Consider the following 17,357-nt stretch of genomic DNA (forward strand, 5'->3'; position numbering starts at 1 on the left):
CTACTTGCTTCGTGCACTCTGAAACATGCTGCAGAAACGACTTGGAGGAAAAAACATTCTTGCGCCAACAAAGACCAATTCACTTCTCTCGCCAAAGAGTACAAAAAGGCCATTCACACTGCCAAAGCCAACAGCTACTACAAGAGACTAGAAAGCACCAATTCTAAATTATCGTGAACTCTTAAATATCTTACGTGAACTCGAGTCTCCAGTCACCCTTCCCACCGTTCACACAGTAGACGACGGGTGCACCAAGGTGCAAAAAGCCCTTACAGGAAAAATCCACACTTCAGAAAAATATCCGCTCCAAGCAATAAGCCATCTGAGCCAAACCACCACCCTCCACTCACCCAGCGGCACCACACTCCCCATCCTCCACGCCTTTTGATTTTCACCCTGTCTCAGAACTGGAAGTAGCCAACATAATCAAAAGCCTCGCGCCATCCCGATGCAAAGGTGACATTTGCCCGGACCCCATCAAAGACTGTGCATAGTCACCAACACCATTAATCACAGCCATAATCAATGCCTCCTTCGCCACAAAAACTGTTCCAGCATCCCTGAAAAAGCATACTCCTGCTACTAAAACCCCTCCATCCCTTCCAACAACTGTCCCATCACAACAGTGCCCTTCATCCTAAAGATCCTCAATCATGCAGCCCACATCCAAGTACAACAATACCTTGAAGCCAACCACATCCTCGTCACCTGTCAATCAGGCTTCCGCAGAAGGCATGGCACAGAACCTGCCCAGCTTGATCTGAAAATCAACTAGACGACATCGAAGACAAGGATAAACCTGCCTTGCTCCTCATGCTGGATCTCTCAGCTGCATTTGATCTTGTCGACCATCAGTTTCTCTGCGATCACCCCACCACCACAGCAAACTTCTCTCCTGCAGCCACTGACTGGACCAAATCCTTCCTAGCTGACATATCTTCTTGGGTCTTCGTAGACAATCATGCCTCCTCACCCACGCCAGTTAGCTGTGGCGCCCCCCAAGGTTCTTGCCTTTCCCCGAATCTGTATAACCTCTATACAAAACCCTTCTTCGATCACCTGGATGTCTTCAGCATCTCCTACACAAACTACGCCAATGACACCCAAATTCTCCTCCCCCTCTCAGGCTCTTACCACCAAGACTACACCATCATTCACTCAGTCAACAACATCGTCCAAAACTGGATGGCAACACACAAGCTATGCCTAAATGACGATAAAACCGAGATTCTCATTATTGGCTCCCCCACCACTCTCCACAACTTGGATCCGGCCTATAATTCCTTCAACATCAATGGCAACCTAATCCCCATCCCACCTGCTGCCAAACTCTGGGTGTCTACCTGGACACCTCACTCGACCTCTCACATCACATTAACGCCATCTCCTCCGTGGCCACCTACACAGCCAAACTGATCAACGACAGTAAGCCTTTCCTCTCTATACCGAAATTGCCTCACAATTACCAGAGCCATTACCGGGGCCAAGTTGGACTACTGCAATGCCCCATTTTCTGGCACTTTGGAACGTTACCTGAAAAGGTTATAAATCATCCAAAAAATGCCCTCAGATTTACCAAAAATGCACACGTCTCAGAAGCGAGAAAAGATGCCCATTGGCTGCCGATCCGTGAGCAAATCAACTTCAAGATCCTCTCCATCATTCACAAGTGCCTCTCCGAAACTGCACCTGCCTACCTTTTTCAGTGCATGGAAAAATACAACTCATCTCACACACTAAGATCCTCACATGACTACTTGCTCCAAGTGCCCAGCTTCAATCACCAATCTGCAGGAGGCTCAAGCTTCCCTGTCGTCGTTGCCAAGCTGTGGAACAATCTCCCCTTGTTCTTGAGAATGGAACCCTCCTATTGGTCCTTTAGGAGAAACTTGAAAATCTGGATTTTCGGGCAAAGCTCCTCAGAGCCAAGACACTATATTACTGCTGAACGTCTTGAACATACACCTCCTACTTTCCCTGTACCTTTACCTGTACACCCCTTCCCCAAATGTATCTAGCGCCTAGATACTTGAGGGTTCAGCGTGCTGCTACAAGTGCAAAAATAAAGATAGAAATAAATGCTTCCAGGGGAATGCACTTTCACAGGTACATAGGAACTGGCCTGCAGTGGGCAAGTCACTCACATGCTTCCAGGGGAATGCACTTTCACGGGTACATAGGAACTGGCCTGCAGTGGGCAAGGCACATACTTCCATGACTGCAAGCAATGCTCTTTTGCTGATACATAGAATTTAGGGACTCATTACAAGTATGGCGGTATTTCAGTGAAAAATCCACCCAAATACCACTGAACAGAATTACCGTTACCGCCACTTGGTCCTGTGGAGTTACCACGAGATAACAAGTGGCGGTAATTCCCTATTTTAGGACTCCATGGGGATTTTTGGTGGATTTAACCCTGGAAGAATGTTCATGCTGTAAACCTGCTGATTTTTGGAGGTAAAGTGGAGGAAATACTGCCACTTTTCTCCGGACCAGCAAACTTGTAATGAGGCCCTTGGTCTTCATTGGAGAAGACAAGTCACTCGCATGTTTCCAGGCTACGGACTCTAGCAGACCTACAGAAGACACAACATGAGTGATCTGCATGAATGGAATAATGTCCCTCTTGTGGCTACAGCGGCCAAGGCGAGTCACTCACATGCTTCCAGGGAATGCCCTCTCGTTGATACTCCTCCTGCTCCTGCTTCAGCACCAGCTGGATGAAGAGCTGCTGCAGCTTCTCGTTGCAATAATTAATGCAGAACTGCTCAAAGCTGCAAAAGCAAATTGGTGCACATTACATCCTCATCTGGACTATTGGACATCAAACTGCAAGGCAGCGATCACAAAACATTCAGAAATATCACCAAAAACAACCCATCAGAACTGAAGCCTGGGTGGCCATTGACATCAGAAGAAGATGTGGGGAGTGGGCCTTATCTCAGGATTGAAATCTTAGGATGACCTATGACATTAGATGAAGAATGGAAACGCTGCCCCAAACCCACACAGATAATCCAGGTTCAGCTTGTGTGTTTGGTACAACGCCCTTTCATAGACAGACCTTTTCCGATGGGTTTTTTAATGAAAACGTTTCAATGAAAAAACTCATCGAAAAATATAAGAGGGGTGGGAAAGTGCATGTAAGAGGTGGGGGGGTTCGGAAATGGAGAAAAAAACAATACGGGATGCGACCCATGGGGAAACCCCCCCCAAAAATAAAAAATTAAATTCGATTAGTTGTTTCATTGAAAAATATTCGTTAAAAAACCATCGAAAATAATATGTCGATGAAATGACATAGAACCGTGTGTTTATGACGTCCCTGTATCAGAAATGTGCTGCTGCTACACAAAAAACAGAATTCCAAAAGACAACTCAAACTGCACATATCTGGCACAACTTTAACCATGTTCCACATAGAAATAATGAATTCCATATAAAGAAACATACTATTTAATCTACCGACCCACTAGCTGGGGGGGGGGGGGGGGTAAGTAACATACTCCGTTCAAAATTTTATTGTATATATATGATATAATATATGATACATTACTCACCGTAATCGTAATCTCACCGTAATCGTATTTCTGATGCTTGTATCTGCTTAGATTCACATGCTGTGCATAGGCCGACATCTAGTGGAAGCTGCGGAGTATTAGTTTGTTTTTTGAAACTCGAAAATGGGCGTCAACACAGGGCGTGCCAGTAATACTATCCCTAGTGTGACGTCCACTTTACCCATGATCCCTCATGCGTCTAGGACCCTCAGATTGTATTTTTTCTGACATGAGGTAGCATGAGGAGTAGCGTGAGTACAGATAATCCAAGCAGATAGATAGAAAGATAAGACTACAAGCATCCATGCACCTTCTCTCAGAGGGGAGGAATACGATTACGGTGAGTAATGTATCCCTTCTGAGGCTTGTGGAATCTGCTTAGATCACATGCTGTGCATAAATTAGCGAGCAGTTTTAGAAGAAGGAGGTGGGATGTGAGAAGGGTCATGAGCAAATAAATGTCTTAGAACCGCTTGTCCCACTTGAGTATCTGTCTTGGAATGGGTGTCAATGCAGTAGTGCTGAGTAAAGGTGTGAATAGAGCTCCAAGTAGCTGCTTTGCAAATGGTGTCAAGGGGTACATTTGCAATGAAAGCCAGGGTGGCCCCAATGCCTCTTGTAGATTGGGCTCTTGGCGTGAAAGGTAGAGTTTTTTAAGAAAGGGAGTAACACAGCTGGATACAGTTAATAATCCACTTAGAGATGGCACCTTTAGAGACGCGATCTCCCTCTCTGTCAGTAGCTATGGAGACAAACAGTTGGTCTGTTCTCCTTAGCGGTCTGGTTTTGTTTACATAGTATAGGACCGCCCTACGCACATCTAGGGTGTGTAGTTTCACTTCAGCCGAGCTTTGTGGGTCTTGGAAGAAAGCCGGAAGCTCGATGGACTGGTTCACTTGGAATTTAGAAATAAACTTAGGTGAGAACCTAGGGTGTGTACGTAAAACCAGTTTATCTTTATGAACCGTAAAGAAAGGGTCCTGCACTGACAGAGCCTGAATTTCACTGCCCCTTCTTATAGCTACTAAGAAGGCCGTCTTATAAGTCAGGTGTTTGAGACTGCTTTTATGCATGGGCTTGAATGGGGGGCCCATGAGTTTAGCTAGCACCACATTAAGGTCCCATCCTGGTGGTGGGTTTGAAACTGGAGGGTGAAGTCTCTTTACTCCTTCCATGAATGCTTTAACTACTGGTACTTTCCACCACAACACCTTGTTATGGGAGGTGGTGTATGCTGACAGAGCCGCCAGGTGTACCTTCAGTGATTTAAAAACCAACCCTGCGTCCAGCAGGTGGAGCATGTATGTGACAATTGTGGAAGGAGTGCAATCAACTGGGTTGATTTGCTTACTCTGGCACCAGATTACGAATCTTTTCCATTTGTCAAAGTAGCAGTGCCTCGTGTTTGGTTTCCTAGATTCTTTTAGGATGTCCATACATCTCTGCGGTAAATTGAGATGTCCAAACTCTATGACCTCAGGAGCCATTCTGCCAGGTTCATTGAGTTGGGTTGAGGATGCACTTTCTGAGCTTGGTGCTGCGACAGTAGGTTGTACCAGCCCGGGAGTTTGATGGGTTCGCACACCGCTAGTCTGCGTAAGTGTGGGAAGCACGGTTGTCTTGCCCACATAGGAGCAACTAGGACGAGCGTCATCGATTCTCTGTTCATCTTGTTGACAACCTTCCTGATCAGAGGAGTTGGTGGAAAAGCATACGCAAACATCCCTGACCAGTTCATCGACAGGGCGTTCCCCTGGGAGTCTGGTTGGGGGAACCTGGATGCGAATTCTGGGCACTGCCTGTTTTCGATTGTGGCAAATGGGTCTATAGTGGGGAAACCCCACTGAGAGAAGATATCTTCTACGTCTGCTCTGTGTAGACACCATTCGTGTTCCTCTGGGAGGGGGTCTCTGCTCAAGGCGTCCGCCAGAGAATTGAGATCCCCTGGAACATGTTGAGATGACAGGAAGATGTTCCGTCTGAGTGCCCTTATCCAGATTTTCTGGGCAAGCTTGGACAGATTTGGCGAACAAGTCCCTCCCTGCTTGTTCAGGTAAAACATGGCTGTAGTGCTGTCCGTCCGGATCTGTACTGACAGGTTCAACAGGTAGGGCTCGAACGCTTCAAGCGCTCTGAATACTGCCAGAAGCTCTAGCATGTTGATATGATTCTTGGCCACTGAGTGAGACCAGAGACCCTGAGCTGTGTGGTGGAGATGGTGAGCTCCCCACCCTGACAGGCATGCATCTGTAGTTACTACCGCCTGTATGTCGGGATCGTAAAAGGGTTTCCCTTTGGACAGATTCTCTCTTGTCCACCAGTGAAGGCTTTGTACAACTGTTGGCGAAACGACCACTAGATCGTCCCACTGACCACTTGCCTGAGACCACTGTTTCGCCAACCATTCCTGCATGGGACGCATGCACAGGCACGCGTGTGGGACCAGGTAAATACATGACACCATCATGCCCAGCAAACGCATTGCTTTGCACACCGTTATCTGGCGACTGGCCTGATATTGCGGAATTTGCAGCAGTATATTCCGAATTCTTTCCTCTGATCGAAAGGCCAACCCCTCTTGAGTGTTTAGGACAGCTCCTAGGAACTGGTTGGAGGTGCTTGGCACCAGACTTGACTTTTTCTCGTTTATGGAGAAACCTAATTCGAAGAGGAGGTCGATCGTTCTTTGTATGTTTGTTCTGCAAATTACTGGGGTCTCCCCCGTGATGAGCCAGTCGTCTAGGTAAGGGTACACTGGGATTGCCTCCCTGCATAGGTGTGCCGCCGCCACCGCCAGTACCTTGGAGAAGAACCTTGGAGCCGAGGCTATTCCGAAGGGCAGTACCTTGAACTGATAGTGCTGACTGTCCACCTTGAAGCGCAAGTACTTTCTGTGCGCTGGGAACATGGAAATATGAAATTAGGCATCTTTCATGTCCAATGTTGCCATGTAATCCCCCTTTTTTAGGAGGGGGATTACCTCTTGGAGAGTAGTCATGCGGAATTTTTAGGGCTTTACGTACTTGTTTGCAGGCTGTAAGTCCAATACTGGGCGCATTGTCAAATCTTTTTTTGGCACAAGGAAGTAAGTTGAATAAATTCCCTTATTTACCTGGTGCCCCGGGACGAGTTCTATCGCGTCCTTTGTTAGAAGATTGGCGATCTCTTCGAGGAGGATCTTCTGGTGGTCTAATGAGTGTACCTTTTGACGTGGAGGGTGGTTTATGGGACGCTCTAACAGTTCTATGCAGTATCCTGCGGACACTGTGGACAGCACCCATCTGTCTGATGTGATCCCTTCCCAAGCTTGGGTGAAGTTGGTAATGAGTCCCCCTACTGGGGATGCGTGAGAAGGGACCCTGAACGGAACGTGACTGTTTTGGTGGAGGCGTGCCACCGCCTCTACCGGGGCCGCCTCTAACTTTGCCATGTCCTCTCTTATTGCCCCTGCCATTACCCTGGGTAGACTGCTGGTTGTTGTTGTTCCATGGTGTACCCTGCCCCTGGGAATAGTTGGATCCTCTCTGGGAATTTTGGCCGCCTGTGTGACGAAAATTGCCATTCCCTCTCTGATTGGGTGTTTGTTGGTTAATTGGCCCAGGGATTTGAGAGTCTCGTACTCATCCTTGGCATTTTTCAGCGCATCCTCTACCGCCTTTCCAAACAGTAGATCCGTCTCCACCGGTTTGTCCATTAGTGATGCTTGGGTTTCGGGTTTGAACCCAGATTGACGTAACCAAGCATGTCTTTTGATAACAATGCTTTCTGCTATCAATCTGCCGGCATTATCCGTGGCATCGAAGGTTGCCTTTAAGGTACAACCGGACACGGCTCTTCCCTCCGATGCAATCCATGCCAATTGGCTCTTTAAGGGTTCTGGGGTGGAGTCTATGAGTGCCGCGACTTCTTCCCACTGATGGCAGTTGTAACTCGCCAGTAGGGTGGTGGAGTTGGTGATCCTTGCCTGGTAGGCGGAAGTTGAGGCTACCTTCCTACCCAGGCCATAAATCTTCTTGCTCTCCTTGTCGGGAGGAGCTTCGGACGAATGCAGGGGTGTTCCCGCCCTCTTTCGGGTGTTCGTAACTACCAGGGAGTCCGGTTTCAGCTGCCCCCTTATGTACAGCGGGTCTGATTGGGCTGCCCTGAAAAGTTTTTCAATCCTGGAGTTTACCGCCCTGGTGAGGTTGGGATTTACAAGGGAAGGGTCTATTCTCCTTTGTATCGATTTAAGGATAGGGATGGCCTGGGCAACAGGTCTCCTTTCTCCCACTAATTCCTCGGCAAAGTCCCTCTCTTCTTGTGCTCCCTGGGTGTCAATGTGGAAGTGTTCTTCCGCTCTGGACAAAACTTCATTCAAGAGAGGTTGGTTGTCGACAGAAGAGTCGGTAACCGGGGGATCTTTGTCTACTGGGGAATCTAACCTGTAGGTTTCTGGGTCGTCCTCTTCCTCCTCTTGGTCCTAGTCATCCCCATAGTAGCCCGTCCCAGATTGGTCTCCCAACATGCCCAAATCAGGATCCTCAATAAAGGGTGGATCCTCATTATATTGAGAGTAGGGCTGTATACAGAAAGGGTCCGAAGACCGTGTTGGTGCTTCAACCCGGGACTTCTTACTTGGGGGTATCGGGTCCCTAGAACCTGAGGGTGAAGTCCCGTCAGGGGTATATGAGAGGAAGTGTTCAGGATTCTTGGCATAGAAGTCTGCCAAAGACGACATCCTAGACATAACGCTGTCTATGTCATCACTAGACCATTCCTTTGAGCTGGGAATGACTCTTTCCTGGGAGAGTTTCCCTGTCTTGTCCTGAGTGGACCTATGTGTTTGTGCAGGGGTCTTTAAAATGACAGAAGACTGAGACTTGTCCGTCTGTTTTTGCCTGTCTGACTGCTTCTGAGGTGTGGAAGAAGGTAGAGAATGCTTCTTTTGTTGTTTTACCCCCTCCCCGTGGGTGGAAGAGTGTTTTCCCTGTTTATTCGCCCCTTCGGAGCCTTTCGACATCTGGCGTCGAGGTTCGGGGGCAGTGTCCCTATCTCTAGAGTGTGGAGGTTGGGACTCGGGAACAGCCGTTAAGCGGTCTGCTGACGCCGACTCCTGGAGGGCGGCCTGGGGATAGAGGTGGGCTTCGTCTTCCGACGATCGAACCTCCATTACCTTAGGGAGCGAGGCACTCTTGGCAACAGTGGATGGCTGCCTGGAGTCATGCGGCGATCTAGATCGAGAACGCCCAGAGGACACCGATTCCGTGGACCGTTCTCTGTGTGCCTCTTTCCGAGAACTCGACGTGCGCGTCGAGTCTCGGTGGGACTTATGTTTGGTGGAAGTGGTGTTGGTAGCGCTTGTGTCGCCAGGTGTTTTGCCCATAGCCGCCCTGCCGGACGACCTTCCGAGGTCGTGGACCTGAGCTTGGCTGTCTCTCGATGCCACATTGACCTCGCCGCCCGAAAGCACGGCGTCGCTGCCATCGCTGAAGGCGCCCTCTGCTGCCATGGCTTCTTGACGCCTGGAGTGGTGGGCCCAACGCTTGATCGAACGATCCTTTAGTGTTTTCGGTTTAAACCTACTACATGCTCTGCAGTTCGCCTCAGAGTGGTCCCTCGGCAAGCAGAGGTTTACAAGTGGCGTGTGTCAACCCAAGGGTACTTGCGGTTGCACTTGGGGCAAAATTGGAAAGGGGTACCCTCCATACGCACCTTGTGGCAGCGGGCTAATGATTGTAGGAATATATGGAAGATGTACCTATATATTAAAGAGTGTAGAGTATGTGCCACCCCCAACTCTCCCTACTTGCAGGGCCGAGGCCAGAGTCCTTCCAAGGCCCGGGCCGAGGCCAGAGGCCTTCCGAGGCCCAAGTCCATCGTGCAGGTGTCGACGGTTGACTCCTTCTCCGGGCCGGCGTCGAGTGTCTAACTTCGGTGGCTCGACGTTGGGGTGGAGAAATGGGGAAATATTAAGATATTTTAGCAAAATTGTGGCTAAGGCCAGGAACTCCGCGGGGTGCTTCCGACCAGTATGGCGGAAAAAAACAATCTGAGTGTCCTAGATGCGTGAGGGATCATGGGTACAGTGGACGTCACACTAGGGATAGTATTACTGGCACGCCCTGTGTCGACGGCCATTTTCGAGTTTCGAAAAACAAACTGTAATACTCTGCAGCTTCCACTAGATGTCGGCCTATGCACAGCATGTGATCTAAGCAGATTCCACAAGCCTCAGAAATATATATATCCTGTAATAAAGAAGAGAATCAACACAGAACTCGAGACACAGATGTAACAAAAAGGAAGACGATGTATTGCGCTCAAACAACTGAAGAGAAGCAAAAGATATAACCAAGTATGGATACATAAGGTGATAAGGGTAAAAGAAATCGCTGTGTGAAGGGACGGTTCATAGGGTCGTAGGTCAGTCACTGATGAGGATTTTCCTTTAGGAAAAGTTCAAAACTTTGTAACAAAGGTCAAAGTGCACACCACAAAGTCACTCCCTCTTCTTGTGTCGAGTCTCCACTCCTGATCGTGAAGCAGGTCACAGATGAGTTTTGCGTGACTGTCCATTCCTTCCCAGTCAGTCATGGGTGGTATTCAAGCCACTGTCATTGAAGCCGCCCCTGCCAAGGGCACGATCTCGCTGGACTGGTCTCCTATTACCCGGCACCCAGGCTCAACCTCAGGGAAGGCCTCCTGGGTCCTGGGCTACCTATGAAGCATCTGGGTCAGCAGTTGCTGGCTCCAGACTGATGGAGCAGTTGATATCCTTGGTGAACTAGAGTCTAGTTGGATACGCATGTTCTGATGGCAAATGGAATTAGGATATAGCCTGCTTCGGTATAAGACGAAGAGCACAAAGACCAATGCAGGAATACATCAACCCGAGATGCTCTCCACTATCATATTCTGCTGGGAAGAACTGAGTGCAGAGGGCAAGGTCAACTTCAGAGATGCTGGTTAACAGCTTGGCAACACTATACATTGGAAAGCCGCATGCTGTTATTGAGGTTTTGTGATTTTGCATTATGGAGCCAAACACTGTATCATGCCATGCACCGTGTAACGGGCACTGGATCAACAGATGAGTCACAGCCAGGCTCAAGGGCCCAAGAGTGATTTTCATAACAACAGAAAACATACATTGGGTTTGAGCTAGGTCTCTTGATGAGAATTCAAAAGAACATATTCAACCTTTTCTGTAGGACCATGGTCCACATTCCTACTCCCTTGTGCCTTGGCTTCGCCTTCATGACAGGAAACAAAACCTCCTCACCTGCCTTTGGGGTTTTAAGTGTCCCACAATTCTTTCTTGGCATTTGAAGCCACTGGCTTTCAAAGACGTTCTCCGGATGTTGTGCTTCTTCGCGGAATACTGGGAGCTCCAAGCCTGATGTCTTGGGTTGTGTAGATGGTGGTCAGGCATTAGACACAAAAACCCTATGATGGATGGCAGCAAGCCCTGGGATTCTTAGGCTTTACCCCTTAACACGCCGCAGAGAGCTCCTTCAATACTACTTCCAACCCAAACCAGGAGGCTCCCGCCCCCGTCAACACTCTATTTGGTCATCTACCTTCACCTCCTCATTCCCTGTCCCTCTCCTTCTTTCCTCTCTGACAAGCCAACATGCCCTATGCTGGTATTACTCCACCCCGCTCTCCAATTCTCTTGCCTTAGCCCCCTCTTTTGGAATATTCTGATGATCCTACTCTCTCTCCTCCAGGCTGCTCTACTACTTTCGATCTTGACTCCTCCTCTCTTCTTTAATAACTCCTTTCACCTGCCCCCCTCCCCCTACTTTGCAACTCTCTCCTGACCCTTTCTACTCCTTTTTACCTCCTTCACTTCTGCTCTTCCTCCTTTCTGATGGTCTCCTTCCTCCATGGTACTTCTCTTCACCTGTCTCCTACACTCCTCTTGTTTTTGATCCTCTCCCCCTCCTCTATTCTGCTCCACGCCTCCTCCTTTAGCTCCCTTCCCCTTTCCCTGCACCTCTTCAATTCCTTGTACCTCATGCCTCCAGCCTTTGGCTCCCATACTCCTCCTTACTTCCTGCCCTCTTTGGTCCACCCGCGGACTGCTTAAGGAAGAGTAGTTCATTGGTAGGAGTGTGTCAGCTGGCACCGATGGTCGTTCACACAGAGGGACTACAGATCTTCCATGGGTTACACTATGACCGTGGGTTACGCTATGACCAGTGCCTTCACCGGTCTGTTCTCCGAGGTTAACTGAAGCACAGGCACCAGCTTTCACCCATATGGATCGCTGCTGTATTTATCGGCACTCAGCATTGTCTGTTACGCTGGTCCTTCTCAGAGCGGTAAGCATCTCCACTCCTGATGCACATGGGGTTCTGCGAGCCTGTGGGGTTAGCAAGTGTGTGTGCCGCAGATATTAACTTGTGACGCGTCTCAAACCAGACCCCCGCACCAAGTCTTCGTTGTTGGTTTCATGGGCTCTGCACCACAAGATCCATGTTAAATTCTTTCTCTGTGGAGTCGAGGACATTTCCTCTCGTGAGTTCCTTAGGTGGCCTTTTGTTAAGGGAGACCCTGAACCTTCCTGGATAGCCGCCAGGTCCTCCACTCCTTAACCCACAAAGGATTCTTCTGAGCTACTCAGTGGGTGACATAAAACAGGCTAAGGATGCACAGGGGAGGCTGGGGATCCACCCAGAATGTCCTGCGGTGCCCACTTCATGGACCAGGTGGTGGTCCCCGGACCGAATGCTCTCCTCAGTCCTGTCTTCTAGCCAAATACATAGGATTTCCTCACAACCAGCCAACACAATCAGCATCAGGAACCTTCCCCTGCACAGAGGAATAGTGTGTGACAATGCCCTGCACACTTTTCGTGGGATCAGGGAGGGTTGTGTGGAGAGCCATGTGACCGCGGCCCAGTCCCCACTTCTTGACCACAGTCGGCGAGGGAGAACGTAGGCTTCCTGTCCTCTACTTGTCCTTCCCCAGAAAGGCTTGCCATGACACAAAATGGTCAGCCGGCATGGACTGATGCATAGCTCACCCGTTTTCACTTAAGTAGAGCTAAAGTGGGGTCACCAACCCCATAATCTGTATACGCTGGAAAGGCTGCACTGCTTGGACATACACGCTAAAGCAGACCTATTCCGATGGAGTAATGAGTACACCTTGAGACGGTAACCCAATGCAACAGCTTGCGTTGTCTTGGATTAGGCGCATACAGTTATGCAAAGGTAGATTGCCAATTAAAATATATTGTAGCTGAAATAATGGGGGTCGGGAAGTACAATAATTGAAGGGTCTGACGAGAGTGTACGGAAGAGGGAGTTGATGACGATGGGTAACCCTTTGGCGGAGAGAGTCCTGCATCCTTCTGTGAAAATGTACAGAACTCACCTAAAAGGCCTCGGACTAGAGAAATTGAACAGGAATCGCAGGGGCAAACCATACTAGTGCAGTTTTAAGTGAAATACAATTCCAAAATAAACAAACACATCTGAGTAAGTCATCAGAACCAATTGTTTGATCAAGTATTCCAATAAACATAAGAAAGCTACGATACCATTCAATTGCTCTGATGAACATTTTGAGTTAGCCAGGACAAATGATCATTTCCAAAATGGCTTCAGTGGCTCCTGTTGCAACTGGAGCTCAGGGTGAATGGGATGTCGTGGGTGCAGAGCAGAGGAATTTATGCCTACCTGAGTCTCTCCATTAACAGGTAAGACCAGCGCACGGAAGCAGAAGCAGGGTGGGCACGTCCTAGTTTATTTGCATATCTTTCCAAAGTTGGACTGGGACTAGACACCAGACCGGCGCAGATGGCTTTATCCGTAGGCCAGAGCCTAGCTCCCTCTACTGAAGCATGCTCACCTGTTGTTGTCAAAGATCTCGAAGCCGTAGATGTCCAGCACCCCAATGACAGTGTTCTTTCCATGCACCGTGGTATCGTAATTCTTCACTTCGATCACGTTGTTGATTCGCGTTACAATCCAACAGAAGAGCCGCTCGTAGATGGCCTACAAGGGAGCAGGTCATTGAGATTAGCTTGGGATTTGGTGAACTCTCTGGGACACATTTCTTAAGGTGGAGAAAGAAAGATCCACTGCATGGAAGTCAAGGATGCATTATGTGAATGGAAGTCAAGGATGCATTGTGTGGATGGAAGTCAAGGATGCATTGTGTGAGTGTGCACGAGGTCTAGGAACTAGGTTTGGTGGGATTTTTCCGATCCTATGTAATTAGGCTGGATGGCGAGTCTAGGATTTGCAGTTAGTAGGTAAACCCTCCTCTGTAGATTCCCTAAACAGGTTCCGGAGGTCAGAGCTTGGAATGACAATGATCAAGGGTGGCTTGTGAAATTGACAGAGGGCAAGACTGTGCTGCATATCAACAGTGAGCAGAAAGGATGGGGCTGCTTTATATTAAGGATAGCAACGCTGGGATGTGCTGCGAGCGGCCAGGGCGGCAGTGCTTGGATTCACTGTGGGTGGGCAGGAGGGCATTGCTTTGAGGGTGCTGGGGGGATTTCCGGGAGCCCAGTGACCTGTTAAAGATCCCTTGGGCATTCATGGTCAGCTGGTAGCACTGTTCAGCTGCTTTGACTATTAACATGGATCAATACATTTATATTAATAGCAGGGACCCATACAATGGTGACTCGTCTAAGTAAGTGCAGGCAACACATTTTAGCAGCCAAGTTAATGTACAATGTGGGAGCCTGTTCACATAGGTCCATGCAGGCTAATGACTGAGCAAACATTACAGAGTACAGACTTTGTGCCCGACTCATAGAATTTTTTGCCCGTGCACTGCCAACACAAACGCTGATTCATGGAACTGTGCAAAGTGCTTTTGTTCAGGGCAAAGGCAGTGCAAAGTTCATTTTGTAGTGCAAAAATGACTTTGCACTGAAAAAATACACTTTGCACAGTTCCATGAACCAGGGTTTGTGTCGGGAATGCAAAGTCACTTTTCGGCGGCGCAAAATCTCTTTGAACCGTGCAAATTTTCCATAAATCGTGTCCTTTATTTGAGCAATTTTAAAAGTTTGTTGTTTAAATAGAAGACATGGTTAACCCTTTTACTGCTGCACGAATGGTTTTGCTTTGCTCAGCACAATTAGCCGTGCATGCATTCAGTGTGTGTGCAGGTCGAATTCTTTGCACGGGGGAAGTAGTATCAAGAATGTGACATAGACGTGCTCAGCGGGGGGCAGGGGGGTAATGGGAATTGTTTACACTGGATGGCATGGATAAGCATTTAAACATGTACATTATTTTGACGATCTGAATGCATTGTCCGACTATGGAAGAGATGTGGGTGGTATGGCGCCAGAAAGATTGAATTGTAGAATTGCGCCTTTGAGAAGCTAAGGGGAGGGAGCACCAACATAGCCAATGAAACACGTGTAGGCAATTGGAGTGGATTGCGTTTAGGCTTCAATTGCAATTGAAATTAATTGGGCTATATTTCTAGGCACTGCGAATGACAGAAGTTGGAGCATATCAGCAACCTACGCATCTGAACTCAGAACACTATGGGCCCGATTCATAGAAGCATCTTATAATGGCGCAATCCCATAGGAAAACGCTTTGTGAATCAGGCCCTAAGTATCTGGCGCAGAGAGATGATATCCCTGCAATGAATATTCATTGACGCAGCATGCAATATTATTACCACATTAGGTGGTACTTGGAATTGCAGTGAGTGTTACAAGTGTTTATTTGTAATACGCCAGGTCGAATGAAATGCGGACCAACATTGGGCAAGATTTTCAACACCGTTTTTAGGCGCAAGTGAGGAGATGCGCAAGCGGCCCAATCCGAGAAGGGCATCTGAATGAGCGCAGCAAGGTTGCGCTGCGCTCCTTCAGGTGCCCTTTTCCCCTTCCCCTTTGCACATTTGCGCAAATAAGGGGGCGTTTCTGGGCATTTTAAAGCGCATCCCGAATTCTCAAACGGGATGCGGGTTTAAAATGCCCATCCCCATGCCCCTTCTGAAACAGTATATGGTACTTCATCTCTGAAGGCAGGAAGACACAGTGTAGACTCAGTGTGAGTGAGCAAGGTGGTCCCACTGGGAGGCACTCCACTTGGCAAGATGGTGTGGGTAAGATGCCCTACTGGAATTCACTCTGAGTCACTAGGAAGACATTGCTATTATTCACTGTGTGGGCAATGCCACCCTGCTGGCATGTGTTGACAATGAGAGGATACTACATTTACAATTCACTGCTGGTGGGCAGGCCTGTATGTAGTATGCTGGCATGATGGTAATGCTAGGACTCTCTCTGCTAGGCTGCACGGTGGTACCTCTATGTGTTTACTCGAGGCTGGCAGAATGGTACTTCGGAGACTTAACAGTGAGTGGGCAGGACTGCAGTGCTGGCTTCACTGAGGGTGGTCACCTTTCCATTGCCAGCCGCAGGGGAGGGTGGCAATGCGCGGATTGACTGTGAGTGAGCTGGCTAGTGCGGCCCAGATTCATTGCGAGTGACCACGATGTCCCTGCTGACCAGGACAGTGAGCGGGCAGAATGCTGGCATTGACTTTAAGTGGGTAAGGTGGCACTGATATGATATGGTATCATATGATAAGGCATTTGTAACGCGCCTATACACAAGTGTATTAAGGTGCGACGAGGCAGGGAGGGGGGAACAAGGGGAAGACAGACAACGATCCTACTAGGCCAGGTGTCATTCAGACCGCGCAAGTGCAGGGGTAGGGGGAAGGGAAAAAGTGCAAGGGGAAGGGGGAGGGGGGGTTCAGTACAAATAAGTAGAATAGAAATAAAATAATAAATAAATAGGGCCAGCTGGTGACAAGTGCAAGGTAAGTGCAGACAAGTGCTGGGGGGGGGGCTGTAGTGATACAGAGACAGTCCCGCAGTGCAGGGGTTGCCAGGGAGGCAGTGCAAGTGAAGAGTGACTAGGCCCAGGGCCGAGGTCGGTGAGAGTGGCCCAGTTGCAGAATCAGTGCAGTATTGGTGAAGAATTTAGCAGGGGAGAGGGAGAGAGAAAGCAGAAGTGAAGAGGAAGGTTTTGAGGTTCTCCTCAAGTTTCAGGGAGGCAGGAAGGCTGTTCCAGAGGGAGGCCCCTGCTGCGGAGAGAGATCTACCCCCAGCTCGTTGCTTCGAGAAGCGGCTGACCCTGAGGGAGTTGGAGACGGATGAGCGTAGGGCTCGGGAAGGAAGATATTTAGGAAGAGAGAGTTGAAGGTATTTAGGCCCCAGGCCCCAGAAGGCCTTGTGGACAAAGCAGAGGGTTTTGAACTTAATCCTCGCAGCCACTGGGAGCCAGTGTAGAGATTTCAGTCCTGGAGAGATACGGTCCCTGGGCTTGAGGCCCAGGACAAGTCTCGCAGTTCTGTTCTGGATGAGTTGCAGAGGGTGGAGAGTGGAGGCAGGCAGATTAAGATAGAGGCTGTTACAGTAGTCCAGCTTCGAGAGAACCAGGGCTCGGGAGACAGTGAGCTTCTGGGGGAAGGAGAGGAAGGGAAGAATACCTCTGAGGAGGTACAGCTGGTAATGTGACTTCTTAGAGACGTCAGATATATGAGGAGAGAAGGAGAGTGTGGAGTCGAAGATGACCCTGAGGTTTTTTGCCTTGCAGGTAGGAGCAGGAAGAGGGCCAAGAGAGGCCGGCCAGAGAGCTGCAGGGAAGGAGGGAGTGGGTGTGCCGATGAGTAGGATCTCAGTCTTACTAGCATTAAGGCAGAGGTCATTGGCAGCACACCATTCCTGGATAGCAGACAGACAGTCAGAGATGAGGGAGGGAGAGGAGGAGGCCGAGGGTAGCCTGAAAATGAGCTGGGTATCGTCCGCATA

At 49.0% G+C, this 17,357-nt stretch overlaps 1 protein-coding gene across 1 annotated transcript in view; it reads right to left on the bottom strand.

Annotated features, from left to right (window-relative positions):
• MYO1D (myosin ID) overlaps window positions 1–17,357 on the bottom strand; it is a 780,763-nt gene that overhangs the window by 480,397 nt on the left and 283,009 nt on the right. Inside the window, exons 9-10 of the mRNA XM_069634169.1 lie at window positions 13,404–13,549; window positions 2,663–2,777 (exon numbers count right to left, since the gene is read on the bottom strand). Of these exons, the coding sequence (XP_069490270.1) occupies window positions 2,663–2,777; window positions 13,404–13,549 (261 nt within the window). The remainder of the gene's footprint in view (window positions 1–2,662; window positions 2,778–13,403; window positions 13,550–17,357) is intronic.

The sequence above is a fragment of the Ambystoma mexicanum genome, chromosome 13 (assembly GCF_040938575.1).
Source record: "Ambystoma mexicanum isolate Mex_15411 chromosome 13, UKY_AmexF1_1, whole genome shotgun sequence".
NCBI classification, from domain to species: domain Eukaryota; kingdom Metazoa; phylum Chordata; class Amphibia; order Caudata; family Ambystomatidae; genus Ambystoma; species Ambystoma mexicanum.